The sequence below is a fragment of the Uloborus diversus genome, chromosome 1, assembly GCF_026930045.1.
Source record: "Uloborus diversus isolate 005 chromosome 1, Udiv.v.3.1, whole genome shotgun sequence".
In the NCBI taxonomy this organism is placed as follows: Eukaryota; Metazoa; Arthropoda; class Arachnida; order Araneae; family Uloboridae; genus Uloborus; species Uloborus diversus.
The window spans coordinates 171,219,417-171,238,829 of record NC_072731.1 but is presented as its reverse complement, the minus strand read 5'-3'; the positions used below and the strand labels follow the sequence as shown (position 1 = coordinate 171,238,829).

Genomic DNA, 19,413 nt, shown 5'->3' with positions numbered 1-19,413 from the left:
TTGAATCTAATTCATAATAAGTATTATTGAAAAAAATTGTCGGTTAAGATTAAAATTAGAAAAACTACAGTTAAGTCTACAATTGATGGTATTTTCGATTTTTAACTACGCTGTGTTCTGCCCTCGAGGTCAAAAAACTTGGATTTTTTATAGGAAATTAGAACTACCGGATCTGACGCAAGGTACCAGCCCTTTCATACGACTAAGCTACTGTACTATTTTGGAAGTACAAATTTGTCAACCACAACTCCAGTCATAAAAGAAGTTAATATCCTCACATAAATAATAGCCGATGAAAAAGTAATCCGCATGTTTCAACAATGAAACTCGAGCCACGGCATGATAATTTGATTTTTTTTTTTTTTTTTTTGGTAACGTTTAACATGCAAGGAAAAGCTTTATTTTGACAAGGCTGAACTCGATCTGATAACTTAACCGTTTTACTAGTAAGACTGTGTCATTTCAGGGGAATGAAGAAACGAAAACAATTAACGCTATCCACTGGAGTTAGGGTTAAAATTTAAACCATCAAATTATCACCAAACAGGCAATTGCTTCGTTCAAATGTAGAAGCAATTTTAACCCGTCATACAATGACGGGCGACTTTCTAGCTTTTACACGAAAACTGATTTTTTTGCTATGGATTGATTAGTACTTTTTGCCTCTGAACTTCAGTTAATAATTTACAGGTATCTTTGATGATGTCAACATTCATCGAAGGTGGACTGGATGATGTACTCGATGCTAATTTGTGGATGAACTTGGTGCCATTTCTGGTGTTGAACCTTATGTTTTGTTTTTGTGCATGCTGCAAATGCTTCTCTCGTGATTATTTGCATTGGGGAGCCCTTTTGACATGGCTTCTCTTAAACATGGAAGGTAATTATTGATTTTTTTAAGATTTAGTTAATCTGGTTACTCGTCTGAATATCTTTTAATGTGTTGCCACTCACTATGCTTAATTTTCAAAAAAATGTTCCTTTTCCCCAATAAGGTACTATTTGGCGATGAAACACAAATATTTTTTCGAAATCTCTTTACAGCTTAGCTGGGCAAAACTATAAAGGTTTTCTTAAATGAAAAAAAAATTAATAATAATAATGCTTAATTTCATAATGTTAGGGGAATCGCTTGTATCTTTCTAAGAAGAATTAAAGAAAATAAAATCTAGATAAATAAAACAAAGAATGTATAAGTATGTATGTACGTTCCCAGATTCAAATATACAGTTTACTTCGGATCTCGACCAGTTTGACAGGGCACCAAATTGGGGGCAAAAAGTTGGGCACCCGAGAAGAAACATAGGGGGGTTTACGAAAGCCAAAAAAGTACCGAATCGTGAAAGTTTCAATTTTAAAGGCAGAAAATGGCATTAAATGGCTCTTTATACCAGAAATAAGTATCCGATTATCTTGGTTTCTGTCTCTTTCGAGCGTCCACAAAAAATACCCCTGAAGTGGATTTACTTCTTTTGGAATCCAAAACCACTAAGTCTGGAAAATTACGTGGATAAAATTATACGCAGTTTTAAGTAAAGGTACATCAATTTCGAATCGGAAATTTATCGTCTGCCGCGAACTCAGTTTTAATTAGCGCAAATGAAATCATTAAGAAGAAGGATCGGTTGCCCCTTTTTTTTTCTCGGCTGATAAATAAAATTCTTGCTTGTGCTTTGAGGCTTTTCCTGTAATCGGGGAAATTAAAGTTTTTCCTTTTTGGTTATTTTTCTACGATCTGTAGGAAGATTTTAGATTTTTTTTTTTTTCAAGCCGGATTGTAAAACACGAGTCTCTTGACATAGCTTTTATTTTCGCGTAAAACCGTGCAAAGCTTGACAACGCAGCTAGTAGCGAAATAAAATGTTCAAGCTTACAGTTTAGCTGGTTTATAATTTAGCATTAGCGGGAAACATTAGTGGCTACAGCTTTGCATTAGTGGGAAAAATTGGTATTTCACTTACAACTGGTTGTGAATCACTGCTGCAGGTCTAAACAAGTCAACCATTCTTAAAATTAATGAACAGCCCCATTAGGTATAAATTTAATTGAACACTATAACGCATCAGTACACATAGTGTGAGCTTTGTATGTCCTCTTCTGCTACATGTTTAATTTTTAGTTGTTTTATTTTTTTAAAAAATGCCGTTTTATTCGGTCTTGTGGAATATCTACAAAGCAAAATACACAATAATTTTGATGATGCGGTCTTTGTTTCCATTTCGGAACCATATGCTCCTTGAGCTCTTTCAAAAAATATAAAAATCTGTTGGAGTTACCAATATTTTTAAAGTGCATTTTACATAAAATCAAAATGCAGGAACTGAATAGTTCAGTGATTTTTGTGAAGTGCATCGAAAGTTAAATGGACATTTGTTTCAGAAAAATGAATAATTCAGGGAGAAAATCATAACTATGTTTACTTTTTATGCATAGAAGTTTGAAAAAGGTGCTATTCTATTTCTTACGAATACTTTAGCACAAAAAGCTCTTACAAAAGTATTGAATAAATGCAGGCCACTTGTCTGCATTGAATATCATTAGAGTTTCATGCTTATCTTCATCAATCTTGGTATATAGATATGTTTGCATTTTGCAAAAAAAAAAAATCGTTTTGTTGTTATTTTACGTAATTTGACTTCTAATTATAACTTTGTTTGGTGTATATATAAATATATACAGTAGTATCTCCTGTAAGGGACACTATATTTAAGGGACAGTTAAAGAGAAAACTTACAATTAATGTATAAATGCATCATACAAAGTATTGTATTTACTGGAATTTTACAGTCTAAAATTCAACTGATGAAAGTTTGACAGTAACGGGTACAAATATGATGCATTGTGAAATTCTTGCTAAAATTTGCATGCATGTTTTCTCCTTTTAGTATGTTTTTCAAGAAGGCTAACAACCGAAGTATAATCAACGGTCCATGAATAGCTTCAAATAAATAAACTTGGAATGATAACACTGATTGAAATTTATATCATATTAAAAATTCCATGAAATCGAACGAGTTCATGTACATTCATGTCCTACTTCAAAATAATTCATGTATTTACAAAACTATATCATTGCCTAATTATTTTTTTTAATTATTAAAAGAGTGACATTTGAAATTTAATTACTTTTGAATGTCACTATCAGTATAAATCATTTTTAGCATTTTGTCTTAAATGCTAATAGATTATGTTTAGTACGAAATTATGCTAATTAATACAATGCATGTATTATTTCATATACCTCTGAAGAAGGGACACCTCCATTTAAGGGACAAACTTTTCGGTCCCCGTAGTGTCCCTTATTAAGAAGTTCTTTTATATATATATATATATATATATATATATATATATATATATATATATATATATATATATATATATATATATATATATCGTTAAAGCATCACCATGCGACATCACCCACATTTGCAGTAATCTCGCACTGAAAATATGGCAACAGGATACAATTTGTTTTTTGCAATAATCTCGCCCACATAATCCACGAAACATAAATTTGAAGTTACTTTCGGAAACTTCCAGTAGGACCGGAACTCTTACCCTCTGAGTTCTGTCAATTTCATTTTAACCTCTCTCTGCAATAATTACTAATTTTTTACATTGTACTTTTTTTAGTGTTTAATTCATGTAAATTAAAGTCTGAGTAGCTGTAAGTTTAAATTGAAGTGCGCAAAATTTTTAACATTGCTTATTATGAACAAAAACTAGCTGATCCATGCGAAGTATTCACGCTCGTACACACTTCAAGTACACTGTATGTACTCTGAGTAACTAGAGGCATCAAATCGACGTAAATGTGATGTGGAGTAAGGAATGTTGAACGGATTTTCGTTTTAATTAGAGGTCGTTTAATTTTGTTTTACGTATCAAAAGCATACAAAAAGTACAATGGGCGTTTTAACATTTGAAAGCAGCAGAAGCTTAACCATCCAATTTTTTAAAATTAACTTTTTAGAAAACAGCCAAAATTCTCTATTTTATTCCCCAATATTGGTGAAAAGAACTTTAAAATGATGTCTTCCTAACGACTTTTGAAGTATATGTGGGAACATGTGTCATACAGACCAGAAAAAAAAAAAAAAAAACACCGCTGAAAAATAACATGTATGGTTCTTCATAGGTACTTCCCTACTTGCATTTCACTTCACAAAATTTATTTGCTTTTTTTACATTCTGAATTGTTATGCAACATTATGCTAGAGTTTTGCATGATGAAAAAGTGCTCAAATACCTGAAAATATTTGTTAAAAATCTGTTTTACGATCCAAGTTCAATTGAAATTAAGTTTTAATTTGATTGAAAAAAGTTTTTTCTTACTTTACCTTTTGATGAATAAAATTTAGTTTATGTCAATGTATTAATTTTCCACCCTGAGATAGTATGATTTATCATTTGTTTTCGTACATTGCGATTTAAAAACATATGTCTGCCAAAACTTCGATAGATATAAAATAAGAAGTGTTTTCATTTTTGTTTTTGTCGCAATCATCAAACTTTTAATTTTAAACAAACGCGGGCTTTACCTTTTATAATTTTTATGATATCGATTAATAAATAAAATTCGCACTGGCCGCGCACAGCATTTGCGCTCAAAACGTGTAACCCTTCAATAAAAGTTCTATGTAAAATTCAACGTATTTGCCAAACATAAGGCAGCACTGTGGTCTGTCTTTTGACAATGCAAGCGAAAGTTTACAGTCGAACAAAAAATTAAGTTATTCTTTTGAGAAGAAAAAACAAATAACTTGTTTAATTTCCACCGATAGTAGTGAAAAACATCTTAAGAATTAAGTAATGGAGTTCCTACAAAACAAAAAAAGAAAAGAAAAGAAAGAAAATAAAAATTACCCTTTAGAAATAATTTACATGATTAAATTATTAACATAAAATATAATCTTCTCGTCCATTTGTTATGTAGTAAACTGTTCTAGCATATTTTAAGGGTGTTAAATCCCTAACGGGTAAAAATTCTGCTTTGTATTTTATTGAAACTTATACATGTACTAATGTAAATACGGTAATATTACTCATGCAAAGCTTTTTAGGCGGAAGCGTGATTAAAAATTTGTTAAATCCATTTCCAAAAAGACTTTTTATCAATATTGCCACATCTTTTGAATTCATTTATAATTTAACACCCTTTTCCATTTCAATAAGAAAATCTTTTTATCCTATCATTACTTCCAGAGAGTAAAAAAGTTTTTTGCAATATTTGCCCAAGATTGTTTGAATATTTGTATTAACATAATAGAATCGATACACAGTGAATTGAAATTTATTACTCGAGTAATACACGATTAGTGAACATTTAAAACTAGGAAATATCAATCTGAATTTGTTCAAAGGTTTGTTTTTCTTTCAAGGTTCTTTCTTCTTTTCTCTTGGTATTGCACAGTTTAAAAAGAGTTCTCGTGCTTTTGTCTATTAAACAGACCAAAGTTATGTGCTTGGATTTCCATTAAAAAAAATAATTAAATGGGGCAGAAATGTGACAAGCCACAAGGAGTGCCTTTTCGATCATTTTTTTTTTCTCGCAACTGAAATTGAAATAAACATGACAAGAAATTACGTCATTTGGAGAAAAACATATCAGGTTTTAGTATTGCAGAATATAGACTATATAATACCTTTGTAAACTTCTACAAATATTTTTTATACGTTAGAAATTGACCTATTGAAAATTCACGTCATGTGACATATCATTCTTGCTATGAGCCATTCAAATATTTTTAAAAAGCATTTTGTTGCAAAAATGAATTGTGATGATCCGATGATATTTTTTACCATACTAATACAGTAACCCCTCGTTATATCGTGCCTCATTATATCACTCATTCGGATATATCGCGCTTTTCCTTTGTCCCCAGAAAAATTAAACGCAATCAAACTTCGTTTTGAATTTCAGATCACATGAGTATAGTAAAAACATTGCATTTCTCAGAAAAATTCTTCACATCCCTTTTTAGCTCATAAATGAAACAGGTGTATTTCAGTATTCTGACTTCGTTACATCTGCAGTTATAATAGTTTAAATTCTTATTTTAACTCAAAACCAGAAGAATATTTCAAATTGTTTTGTATACAATTTTAAAAAAAGCAAATGCTAAGAAAATTTTCTTTTGTTGCTTCTATTCAAAAGTTCGTCCTGATATAAGAATAAGCTTCATTTATTGTAGATACACATTTTAGTTGCTTGAATCCTTGAATGTCAGTTCAACCCTTAGTTTTAACGACCTCGGTTATATCGCGTTTTCTGATATATCGTGCCTTTTTGTTGTCTCCCGACAAACGCGATATTACTAGGATCTACTGTACATTTTTTGCACAAAAATCTATTTTGTTCTTTGTAATTATACGCAAAGTTTCAACTAGCAATTTATTGCTCCGTAACTTTTTACAACATACTGCAGCTTGTTTAGATTAGGTTAAGGTATATGTTTACATCCCGGCTAGTAAAATTCTTAACTCTAGATGATTTGATTTTGCTATAGGACATTTATTTTTGTATTTTGTGTTACTATTTTGTCGCAAGATTTTTCTTTTATACGTTTGGTAACAGCTCATTTTTCCTGAAAAACTTTTTTTCTCATTAAGAAAAAAGTTTTGAAGAAAATATAGATTATTTTGAGACGCGCTTCGTATAAAATATGAAATAAAAAATGTATTGATTAACATTGAAACCTTCAAGAATCACTATATTGAACTACAACGAGACTACTATCGATTTTCTTACCATTTCGTTGTTATTACTTTCTTCAAACAGCAAAACACACACTTATATAATTAATGAGTTATTTGTTATCTCTGGAAAGAAGTTTAGTAATGAAACGTATTTTATCTATGCGCAGCAAATCAATATTTTGTCCTCTAATTAAAAACCACTACTTTTTCTACGTGTAATGATGCAAAAGACAGAAAAAAGAATTAAAAATTTAAAAGTTCAAAGAATAATGTGCTTTGAGTGAAAAAACAATAACGCACATGAGAACGTTTTTTTTTTTAACCGTAACTATTTATGCCTTAAGAATTGTTGTCGATATAGTGGAACGCAAAATTATTATCAATATTCTCACTCTTGACGCAAGACGTATTCGCTTACGCGAATCATTTTGTTTTTCTTCCAGAAAAAAAATCGAGTTCAACTTTGACTCCTCAGAATTTTAAGAAAAAATTTTTCAGCAAAAGAAAAAAAAAACTCCTTTCGAATAGTTTTGTATAAAACACAAATTCTTGAAATCTCACCAAAATGAAAAATGTCATCTATCCGAAACTGACTGATCTGTCCCATTTTTTAAAATAACGGCTCTCAAGTGTCAGCTATTTCAAAGTCAACTTATCAAAACCAAACTGGGTTTCCATTCTACGTAAAAAGGCGCATACCTCAAACTAATACTGATAGTAACTACTTTTTAACATCTTTAAAAAAATCATTTCAAGGATGTCTATCTGGCTGAAAAGCATGGGATTCTCCAAATAACTTTGGGAAATCTCAAGGTAAAAACATTAAACAACCTGTGAGAAAACATGCCTATTAGTTCCAGATAAAAGCGAAATAATCAAACAAATTTTGGTGTGCGCTGATTAGCACATGTCTTTTTCTTCAATGGATATACGTCTCAATGCTAAAGATTACTTGTCTCGAGATGTCAGTATGTGTGTGTGAAGTTCAAGAAAGATTTAAACAAATCTTTCAGGGGAAGATTTGTTTGTAGACTTGAGAACTGGGCAATGTCATCGCATCTTACGGTACTTTTAAGATAAAACAAATAAAAACGCAGACATTAATATTACATGTGAAATTATTTTTGTTTGGGTGAAATCCTTCAGGTCTCCTGAAAAGTATATTGCTCATAGGCGTGTACAAACTCCTTCTTCTATTTTACGGCATTGATTAATAGGAAATATTAGGGATTGCAGTACCGGACCAAAAAATCCATACCGGAATTCCGGTATTTTTGAAACAAGATACCGGTATAAATAACGGTATTTAAAATTTCTCAAAAAATGATTGAAAACATTGTTTCGTTGCCACATTCCATAATTTTGAACAAAAATTGAATTATTTATGAAAACGTAATGTGAATAAATATTAAATGGAGGAACAAGTGTCATAAATTTAAAAAAAAAAACAGTAATAGTAAAAAGTATTATGCATCTATTGAATTGTCTCTAATCCTGGAACTCATTTTTGTGCTCAACTTTCCGACAGTTGAAAATACTTTTTTTCCGAATTCACACAGGCGGTGGTACTATTAACGATGCGCGATACACCTCCACTTATTGTCTAGAAGTCATTCCTTTTCAAACAATTCGGTCTCTTGCGTGCTATTTTTGGATAAATCTTTTTGTGTGTTCGTCTTTCTTTTAAATACAGGCTATTACTGACGTTATTTTCTTTATTTTTAGCTAATTGTGATCAATTTCTCTTGAACAGGAGAGGTTTATGTTGACTTTTCATTAGCCTTTTCTTTTGAAATTAACGATAAACTTGAGTAAATTTATCTTGTTAGTTTCTTTTATTCGTTTTCGCTTTCTTTTCGAAACTGTTTCCAATTCCAAAATTATGTAAATATCAGAAAAAATGTTTCAACTGATTATGCTTTACCTATATGCAAGTTTTCAAGGCACTATATAATTTCTAAATATTATCTTATCACGTATAAACTCAAATAGCGAGACAGGACAACAATTTTAGTGACATAAATTGCCATTTGTTATGCTAACAAGAAATGTTTTTGTCAAAATTTAATACAGTTGAGACAGATGATTAAAAAAGTAATCATCAAGTATTGCTGCAATTGATGGTTAAAAAAAATTGTTCATAGGACAAATGCATTTAAAATTACACTCAAAATTAACTCTCAGAAAAAGGAAACTGAATGATCAGAGTAACGGAAAAAATAAAAACATGGAGGGCAAAAGCGCACTAAAATTTGATTCATCTCACTACCTCGTAATGACAATATCATTTTAACAATCTTTCCGCCACTTTTGTTTACTTATATTAAATTAGTTCGTGCTTTTGAAGACAAATTTTTGCATCAATAGATTGATTTTGGTTCTGTAGCATGGAAAAAGAAACGTACATTTGAAACAGCAGTAGATATTTAATAAGTTAAATTGAAAATTCTTTATTTGAAACTATTTATTATTTTCAGCTAATACCAAAAATACCGGTATTTTACCTCAGCAAATACCTGTATCACGAAATTACAAAATTGCTCAAAATACCGGTATTCGGTATGCTGTTATTGCAATCACTAATAGCAATCAATTTACACATGTTTGAAGTGAATGTAAGAAATATTTGGATGCCAAAAAAATATTAAGCCAAAAGTATTTAGTATAGCTTCTATACTTGAAGCAACGAAAATGAAAATGATATGGCTTAAATAACTAAGTATTTTATGGAGTGCCCTTATTTGAATAAAGACAAATCAATAGCTTTGCCTTACAGCTCTCAGGTATAATTTTATTACCATTAAACATAAGCTTTCTTTCCAAAGATGACTCAGTTCCCGATGAATTGAAACTAAACACAGAACGTTATTAAATAAGTAAGAAATGGCCATTTTCATGAACTGTCTTAAGAATAATAAATGGTTTTGGCATGCTAAAGGGCAAGTTCGTATGTATTTCAAGCCACTATATTTGCTAAGAAAACATTTCATTTCTAGCTCATAAAAGTTAAATCTATCCTCATGTGCTTCTAATTGTGCCAAAATGATTTAAACTATCTAAAACTTATCTCATTATAAATTTTAATTTGATTTACAAGGAAAAGAATGTTAACCTAATGTTTATACTTGTTGTATTTATCATAGCTTAGATGGTAAGAAATTCACACAAAGTAGTTGTAATTAAACTGCAGCTTTAACAGTTTGTGTTAATAAAACATTTTCTCTGCAGAAAAGTTAAATATTTAACTTAAGCAAACTACAAACTTTAGTTCGCGTTGCAAGTTTATTAGATTTTGAAGCAAAACTGTAAATAATTTTTGTGTCTGACAAACCGGTTACATGCAATATGGCACCCCCGAGATAAATTTCAAACTATGTTTTATGAACTCACATATTTCTAAAAGTGTTTACCTGTTTCGACGTTCAAAATGTACAAAAAGTGGTTCAAGCGTATGAGAAGTTTCATTTTTTTTACTATGTATCATATGAGTGTTGCAAAACTTTGATTATCTTCTTTCGATTCGTCTAAGTGGTGTGGGGCATAGTTTCTGCATTTATTGCAAGCAAAAACCCTTCCCTCTCCCCCCCTCTAACGTGCTGAATAATTTTTAATACTAAACAGATATTAGTCTATAGTTTTTTTTCCCATAATCATAGTACATCAAGTATGATTAAAGTGTTTCAAAATTTTGGAAAGGGAATTGCATAGAATAAGCCACTTGACAAGTGAGGTTACTGTTTAAAAGGATTTTTATGGTAAAAGAGGCACCCCCTTTGTGTCGCGCATGAGGCTCCAAAGCAAATAACTGATGATGACATGTAGTTATTTAACACCACTCGATAACCCAAGATCTCGCTTGCCTACCACCATTCGTGGTTTTACTGGTTGGAAGGTGCCGTGAAGAGCAGGAACCGAGCAACCCCTAATCCAGCACAGCTACAGGCATCGATTTGGAATGGAAACTATGAGGAATGATCATCACGCCGATTTAGCTTGCACCAGTTAATATTGGCATGCATGGAGAGTTTTCATCACACGGTATCAAATCTATAGTGCTGTAGGATCAAATGTGTCACTAAAATCTGATTTACAAAAGGATGTCGTTCTACCGGATTATGTAAGGGTTAGAAAATGTTAAGTGCTGTTGAATACTCTATCTACTAATCTCTAAAGAAGGCTGTATGGTCAAAACTGAACATATCATGAAAAAGGTCACACCTATTAATACTAGCAGTCACTCTGAAGGCAGAAGTAATTGGTTAATATGGGAACGCAATGTCTTACGTCCCACAGTGGCCGATTTGCTCGATTTAGGTGGACAAAATTGAATTCTAATTTCACATTTTTTTTGTGTTGGATCTTGTTCTAACATGACTGGAAGAAACGAAAATGACAATAAAAAGCTTCGGAGTTCGTTCGTTACTCATGGAGGAACGCGTGAATGAGAGTTTTCAACGATTTTAAAGGCAATTTTGACAAAAATTTGATACTTATAAAAGCTCATCTCCAGGCAGACCATGGTTTAATGTACGTTTGTGATGAATTTTCTTGGGTTATGTAGACTCTGAATAAGCTATTCCAATTATTTATTAATTTTTTTAACCGTCTACTTGAAATTAGCGCATTTTTTCAGTCAAGTTTTTAGCGAAAAATTTTCACATCTGCGACTTCAATTGCCTCGAATCGACGAAAACCAGAATGATTATGCCACCAAAATTACCACTGAAACCTCCTCTTTCCAGCCTTACTAAACTTTTTTTGCGCATTTTTGCGCTAGGTATTTTATTTCCGAAATTAAGTGTCTATTGTTTTACGAAATTATGTTAAATTGTATTCAAGAAATTATGTTTTTATTTATACAAAATAACTAAGGTATACCTTAGTTATTCTGGAAAGAGAGAGAGAGAGAGACAATCCATATTATGTTTTGAAATTTGTGAACAGTTACCATTCTATATTCTTCCTACTTGTTATTAAAAGAAATTTCTTCATCTAAATTTTTAATTCTTTATTCAATTTTCCTCACTTTAAATAGATTTGTGAGAACTGTTTATTTTTACCACATCAAATAAATCAGAGAAAATGCTGCAATAAAAAAAAAAAACAGTCAATCATGCAGCATAACTAAATATGCGAATTTTCACCATTTTCCTTGTCTATCAAGTAAGTCGTTTCTGGGTGAATGTAGGGACTAATTTCTTCATCATGTGGGGTATCATGTTACATGTATTTTTCTACACTGAATCGATTGAGACCATCTCCGTCTTCGTAGCTTGCTTCTGGACCGAGATAGAGCCAAAAACGTACGAAAAACAACGTTTTTCGACCTGTAGCGTGCTCTAGCTCCACCGCTATTGGACCTAGAGGGCCCATCTTCGAACTTAGCCTGTTCAATTACCTAAAGAATACGTGTAATTTTTTTCAGATTTTTAAATGCAAAATTGCGACCTGTAGAGCGCAAAGCTGTACATACATATATACATATATAGAGGTTTTGACAGAGAAAATTGACAAAATGGATCGACTCACAAAAATTGGATATTTCGGTTTCAACCGTGCGTCTTCAGCAAAGTGACGTCATACATATATACATATATATACGTGTATACATACATATATATACATACGACAAAATCGTCAAAATTCACCATTCGATGCTTTGAGGTCTGAAACACATTTTGAGTGGGTCCGCTGACCAGGTGCACCCCTTTTTGCAAACTCGATCAAACGCAATAAGTGAATTTTCTGTGAAAATTCGCTAAAAAAAACACTAGTTTTAAGTGATTTTGGGGGAAAAACAAGATTTTTAGTGGTTTTTTGGCGAAAAACAAGGGAAGGAAACATTTTAGACCTATGAACTAGGGTATATTCGTGATCAGCGTAAAATTTCCTGTAAGGCAGGCTCATTAAATAATTTTGTCCACCTAAATCGGGCAAATCGGCCACTCTGCGTCCTAAGCCAGTGGCGTAAATGAGGGGACGAGAACAAGGAAAAAATTATAGCGCTTCCCCGGATTCCCAACTTTTTAAAGAAACACCTAATTGGCTTTAGAGCCCGCTGGGATCCTCTGTTACAGCAGTTATGAGATATTAACTGCATGACTACGTATCTATATGCAACTTTGTTGAATCCCATTAAATCTGTGAAGGTGGTACTTGTTCTGTACCAAGTACCACACTGTGGTGTACTCTAAATTCGAAAGATATCAGCCCACAGTGATCACACATGCCTGAAACATTTTGACATTTAGTTGACGCAATTTCAGACCTTCATTGCATCTGGTACCTATCTAAATCTCTAAGAAACATCTAAAAATGGAAAATGGCTTTGGACCCTGAGTTAAAATAAAAGTAAAGGGTAAAGTCGACTCCCTCTACAACGCGAGCGGACTTGCGCGAAATGGCTATAACGCGAGTTTTTCAGAAGCAACGAATTTTAGAGCAAAAGCGAATTTTTCGCTCTCAACACGAAAATATTTAGAAAGGAGTCGTGATGCTACGTTTCAGCTTTGTTATTGACTACTAAACATTGACTTCGTGAATGTGCTGCCATCTTTTCAGCATCACTGAGTGCGCAAGTTCCCACACACCGTACTTTAAACATATCTTTATTAGTGTATATATATGGTGAGCTCCAGCGGTAACGGAGGGACAATTTTTGCAAAAAATCGTTGCATTTCTGTCTGTAAGCATATAAAAACACATTTTTTCAAAAACCGATTCATAGACTTTTATACTAACCATTGTAAGTAGCTAAAAAAGTCAAATCCAAGAATCTTTTGTTAGTATTTTTTTTTTTAATCAAATCTAAAAAGCGGTAACGGAAGGACATTTTTGTGACTTTATTTTCACGCTATCATGTTTTCCCCAAAAGTTCAGCTAAACTATCAAAGGCAGAATTCTATAAAAAATTAGAGACCATACAATAATGTTCAATCATTACAATTTCACATTTAGTTTAAATAAATAATTATTTAAAGCACATGAATTATGTATTTGTTAAGGGTAACGAAAGGACAGTAACGGAAGGACAAGAAGTCCAAAACAATTAAACTTGGTAAATTTCAACTTACATTTATTCAGCTAATACAGCAGTCTGAAACAATGATATCTAATGCCTGAGCCAACTGCTGCAATTCTGAGTTCTTAAATGCTCAATAATTTTATCATATTCCATATAACATTTATCTTCTTTCTCAGCAAACACGAAGATCATTCCCACATTATTACGCACTCTCAAACAAGACACTTCTATTCCTTCATCTTCTATATGAAGTACCTGTGCAACATTGTTCTGTTAATTCCTTCCCTTACATCCAATAAGCAAAACTTGTACAAACGTTATTGAATACTTTGGCATATTCTTATGATTTGGTGTCTTTGATTCAGCTATATCTACATTTTCAACATTATTTATTGACTTTCAAAGTCAGTCTGATGACTTTGAAGTGAAATCTCCTTCAATTTGTTGATGTACTTACTATATTCAATAACATAACTTGTTACAGGATTCAAATAGCGCATATTTTGTGGGTCAGGATGAGAATGGATATTCTCATCCATCTCTTGAAAGTTTCCATCTTTTTGAAAGTTGATCTATGAATTTACTGATCTCTTAGCAGTACGTTTTACAGTTTTTACAGTTAAATCAATACTCTCAACAGTCCTTTCCTGTGACTTGTGGCAACAAATCTGAAAGTAGTTTAAATATTGTATTGTTCCAATATAAATTTCAAGTTTTTAAGCAAACGTTTGTGCTTGAATTGGGCTTGTCTTATCACAAACATGTCATACCAAAATGATTTTCACATGTTTAGGAGTTTTTAAGTGTAGTTTTCATGATTTCCATCACATACATTAGAAAAAAAAATCAGGAAACAGTTTTTAAAAAATTTAAATAAAAGTTAAATTTTAAATAAAATTAACATAATTTTCGTTCAAACATAACTTATATAAGCTTTAAATGTAACTACTAACTTTAAATAATAGTTTGTTTTGTACTAGCATTCTAAAATTTTACCCTGCACCAGCTTATAGTTAAAATCCTTCCATTATCATCAAATACCATATAAATTAAATCTATATTGAAATTCTAACTATGATTCCTTGACAAGGGACATAATTCTGCTTTGAATAAAAAAACATTAGTTTCTATACACAATAGGTTCTTTGTGAACTAACTGAGATGTAGTATTTTGGTAACGGGAAGGACATCAAATTGTCACCTTAGTAATGTACCTACTTAATGGTTTAAAAAAAAATTAATTATTCACTAAAAAGTTGAACTAGATATTCAGAAGATAAAAGTTAACCTAAATATTATATGCTGATAACAAAATTATTGAAGTTACAGTGTGTCACAAAAAAGAGATTTTTTGCTGTGTAAAGACACAAAGAGAAAACTTGTTTTTGCACTTGATTTTCTAAAAGTCATCAAACTATTCGGGAAAAGCAAGTTAAGTTTGAAGAAAACTCATGTATTTCTGAAGAAAATGGTATATGGCAAGTGACAAAATATTAATTTTTAAAATTCAAGTGTCATGTCCCCTTTTTCCTGGAATTCACTATATATCACCACTCATAATTTTCATTTATTTATTCTAAATATGAAAGGTGATGAAATATTGTGGCACATAGGCACGCTGTTTCATCTAAAGTTTGAAGTTTGAGACAAAAAGCGAAAGATTGCGACAATTAAGGAAAAGATTAAGATTCTTGATACGCTTGAACTAGAAAGTGGGTCGAAGGTAGCACGACAATTAGGTACGAGTGAATCTTTCATACGCATAATTAAAAGTCAAGAGAAGGCAATCCGTATAAGTCCAGACCTTAGTTTTAATATGCATCTCGAAGAGTTATGTTTCAGCAAAATACACAGTATGAAATTAGAATCTGCTCTTGTATTGTAGATTATAGAGACCCTGAAAGAAGGGTGTTACCACAGACGTAAATGTTATAAAAGTAAATGCGAAGCTACTGTGTTTAAAAATATATTAGAATGACGGTCAGATTGCGCCGCATAAATCGTCATCTTCATTTTTTAAGTTGTAAATGTAATTTATTGTATGTACATTGTAATTTATAGTACTCTTACAGTGCAGTACTTTATAATAACTACATACTGCACGTACCGTACTGTTTCATCTTTATGTTTCTCTTTCCCATTAATCATTGATTTTTTGCATCGTAACAGTATTTTATATTGAATAAAGAAGTTTTTTTAAAATTACGGTAAAAATCTGCTCTTTATGTAAGAAACGGTAATATAGTGTTAAAAAAATGGTCTAAAACAGTTAAAAAGGTGTTTAAAAATGTCTAAATTAATTCATCTATACATATAATAAAATAAGATGTTTGTGTGTGTGTGTGTGGCACGCTTCCCGGGAAAACGGTAAGGCCTAGAAAGATGAAATTTGGTATGCAGGTACAGTTTCTGCCGAAGATGTGCACCTCGGGCTTCGATTTTTGAATTTTGAGTTAGAAAAAAAGTTATTTAATGTTTTATGTGTTTTTTTGCACTTTTTAGTACATTTTACCTCACAGACCCCGAACCAATCGCACCACACAAATATTTTTTATACTGTAGTGTTGGAAATTTAATTTTAAATATGATGAATGAAAAAATTTTGAAGATAGAGCAATTTTTGTATTTTTTATGAATTTTTGAAAAAACCTTCAATTTGCATTTTTTCTTGGGTTTTATATTTTTCTAATATCATCCTGCGAGAAGTATCAAAGCCTCATTTCTAAAATTTAAGTTGGTAATAGTAAAAACATTTCGCCCTCTTCAGAAGAAAAAAGTTCTTAAAAATACGCAATAGTTTTTTTTTTACAATTTTTTTAATGCTGAACACATCATATCTTTCTACGCATCGGTCGAAAAAAGCATTCTTCAATCTTCTATGCCTCTGACGTCACTACTTGGATTTCGATTCGATATTTACGACGGAATCTTAATCGCAAACAATGTTAATCTTTTTTTTTTTACTATATAGCTTACTTCTGCATTTTATAGCGTGATGGCCACGTGTTTTTCCGGCTGCGCTTTCTTTTCTTCTTCCCTTTTTTTGTTTTATTTAATGATTACTTTTATTTCTTTTTCCACCCCCCCCCCCCCCCCCAAAGCTGGACGTTTTGCTGTATCTATATTACGTTACATTTCATTGTTGTGTGCATTTAATTCAATAAAAACAGCGATTTTTTTTTTCTTTGTCACTTGCTTTACTTTGTTACTTTTTGCACGCTATGGGGAATTTTGGAGATGACTTTTTTTTGCTCTACTTAAATAAAAAAGCGGTTTTTTTGAGTGATCTTTGTTTTTATTAGGAAATGAGTGGGGATGTTAAAATAAATAGAGATGGATAAGAAAATTTAGAGATAGATCGTAAAGGTAGATAGCCGCTGAATGCGGCAATCTCGGCGTCAAAACGGGAATGGCACAAAAAAAGATAGAAATGGATTGATTAATACTGCTGCCAAATTTATTTAAACATTCGCCGAAGGCGTCAAACTTGAAGTAAAAAGGTAAATGACAAGTTAGCCAAACAGCCGCCGTAGGCGACTGCTTGCATAGAAAGGTGAATGGCGTAAGAAGACGAACTAGCTGGTCGCCGCAGGCGGCTAGTTAAGTTAATAAAAATATCATATACACAACACTTGTCCACAACGCGAAATTTCGACTTACGCGAAGAGTCTTGGAATGCATCCCTCGAGTAAGTCTGGATCCGACTGTATACGTGTTGCAATTCTATCATTTGATAAATGTCCTTACAAATTCAATAGGTGATAGATTTTACAACAATCCGATTTGAGAATGCGGGTCAATGTATTCATTATCCTACTAACTGACTATTTTTTTTTCATAAAAAAGAGTGAAAACCAAGGATTTTTAAAAACTTGGTAAGGTCAGTTGTGGTAAAAGAAAAATTAATTTCAATGCTTTAACTTTAGATCCTTCCCCTTCTTTTGGGTGAACTAAAAGATCCAATTGCGCCCATTATTCACCACAATGTTCCAGAAGAGTAATTAGGTATACAAAATTCGACTTGATTACTGTATGTTAGCGAATGAAACCCTCTTTCCTTTTAGCCCAGAGACTAGGGGATAAGTGTAAACGCCTCATTTTTTTTCCCATGAGGTTGATGTAGGTAAATAATAGCAATATATACTATCAGTTCAAAAGCTTAAGATGTTCTATACCAATAATATTCAATATGCTGAACGTAGGTCGCATGCGACCGGCTGAATCCTCAAATAAACTCTAAGTTCATTTTAAGAGGAAAATCATGCAAAAAAAAAGTGCGCTGCATTTAAGTAGAATATTACACACAAGATTGTGATTTACATCACAATTTATACATGCAGAAAAGAAGCAGAATTAAAAACTTCCACTTACCCTACAGCACGCATGGGGTAAATAGTAACACATAAATCACGTATCAAGCATAGCTGCGGTGTTGAAATTCATCAATAAATGCTTTAATAACCTTTCACATGACACGTAAACTCTGCTTAAAGTAGAAACTTTCTATTTTCAGACCTACTGGAGAGGTAAATGTAAGATCACTAAACTTAAAAAAAAAAATAAATATGTATATCAATAAAACAACTTTTTTCACACCATTTATTAAAGCTAAACATATTTAACTTGTTGCAGGTACGGGACATTTGATTCAATGTCCTATACTCTTACTTAATCATAATTTTACTGAATTTAAAGTCGCGACACAGCACTAAATTTCAACAAAACTATTTATTAAAAATAAATTAAAAACATGGTTAAAAGTTACATGCTCGAGTGAAGAAAAATGAAGTAAAAAGTTCCTGACCGCCACAACACCGGCAGTTTTATACATTGGACAACACTGTTCCCACACCAAAAGTAAAGGCATTAGAAAAATAGAACAAGGTTAATTTGCATAAACATTAATAAATAAACAACGTTAGTAATTAAACAATAACACAAAACATTGAGAACGTTCTACAATTTAAATTCTCGATTTTCAGTTCCAACATACTCCCCACTTTTTGAGTTAGAGGCTAACGATTCAAAAAACATACAAAGGACGAAGAAACAAATCCAACTTGTCTGAAGTTTTGATCAAAGAGATGCATTTTTTGACATTTTTCTCTTCCGAGATTTCACAAAATTTCATTTCCAAAGGAAAAACCCGCCGAATAGACCTCGTAGTTATTCCAAACTGTGTTTTGAGATTAACGGTTTGAATTTTCCCGTCACGCCCTGCAATTAACTCAACTACTCTAGCCAAAGGCCAATATAAACGTTTCTTGAAGTCATCACCAATTAAAATAATTTCATTTAATTTGAGTTTTTTGCTACTTTTAGTCGGTATACTTTTTTGAACTAGCTCACTGAGATATTCTCTTCGAATTCGGCCCTTTAAATCCCCTAAAAGTTTAGCCCGGTATCTGATTTGTTTTACTAAAAATGTTTGTTGTCTATTTCATCCATATCTTTATCATCGGAGCTACGATTCTCAGTCAAGAACATAAATGGAGTCAATGCAATTAAATCTTGAGAATTTTTCCCAACGTAAGCTAAAGGCCGTGAATTTATTACTACTTCGCACTCGCGTAAAACAGTTTCTAGCTCTTAATAGGATAAAACTAATTTTCCCAGAGTACGTCTCAACAGTTCCTTGACTAGTCTAACCAATGTTTCCCACCAGCCTCCCCACCAAGCAGCTATGGGTG

The 19,413-nt window shown here is 32.0% G+C and overlaps 1 protein-coding gene across 1 annotated transcript in view; it reads left to right on the top strand.

Moving 5' to 3' along the window:
* The first annotated feature begins 765 nt into the window (after positions 1-765).
* LOC129217055 (adenylate cyclase type 8-like) overlaps positions 766-19,413 on the top strand; it is a 233,153-nt gene continuing 214,505 nt past the window's right edge. The window contains exon 1 of the mRNA XM_054851300.1: positions 766-880. Coding sequence (XP_054707275.1) covers positions 790-880 — 91 coding nt within the window. The 5' untranslated portion in view covers positions 766-789. The remainder of the gene's footprint in view (positions 881-19,413) is intronic.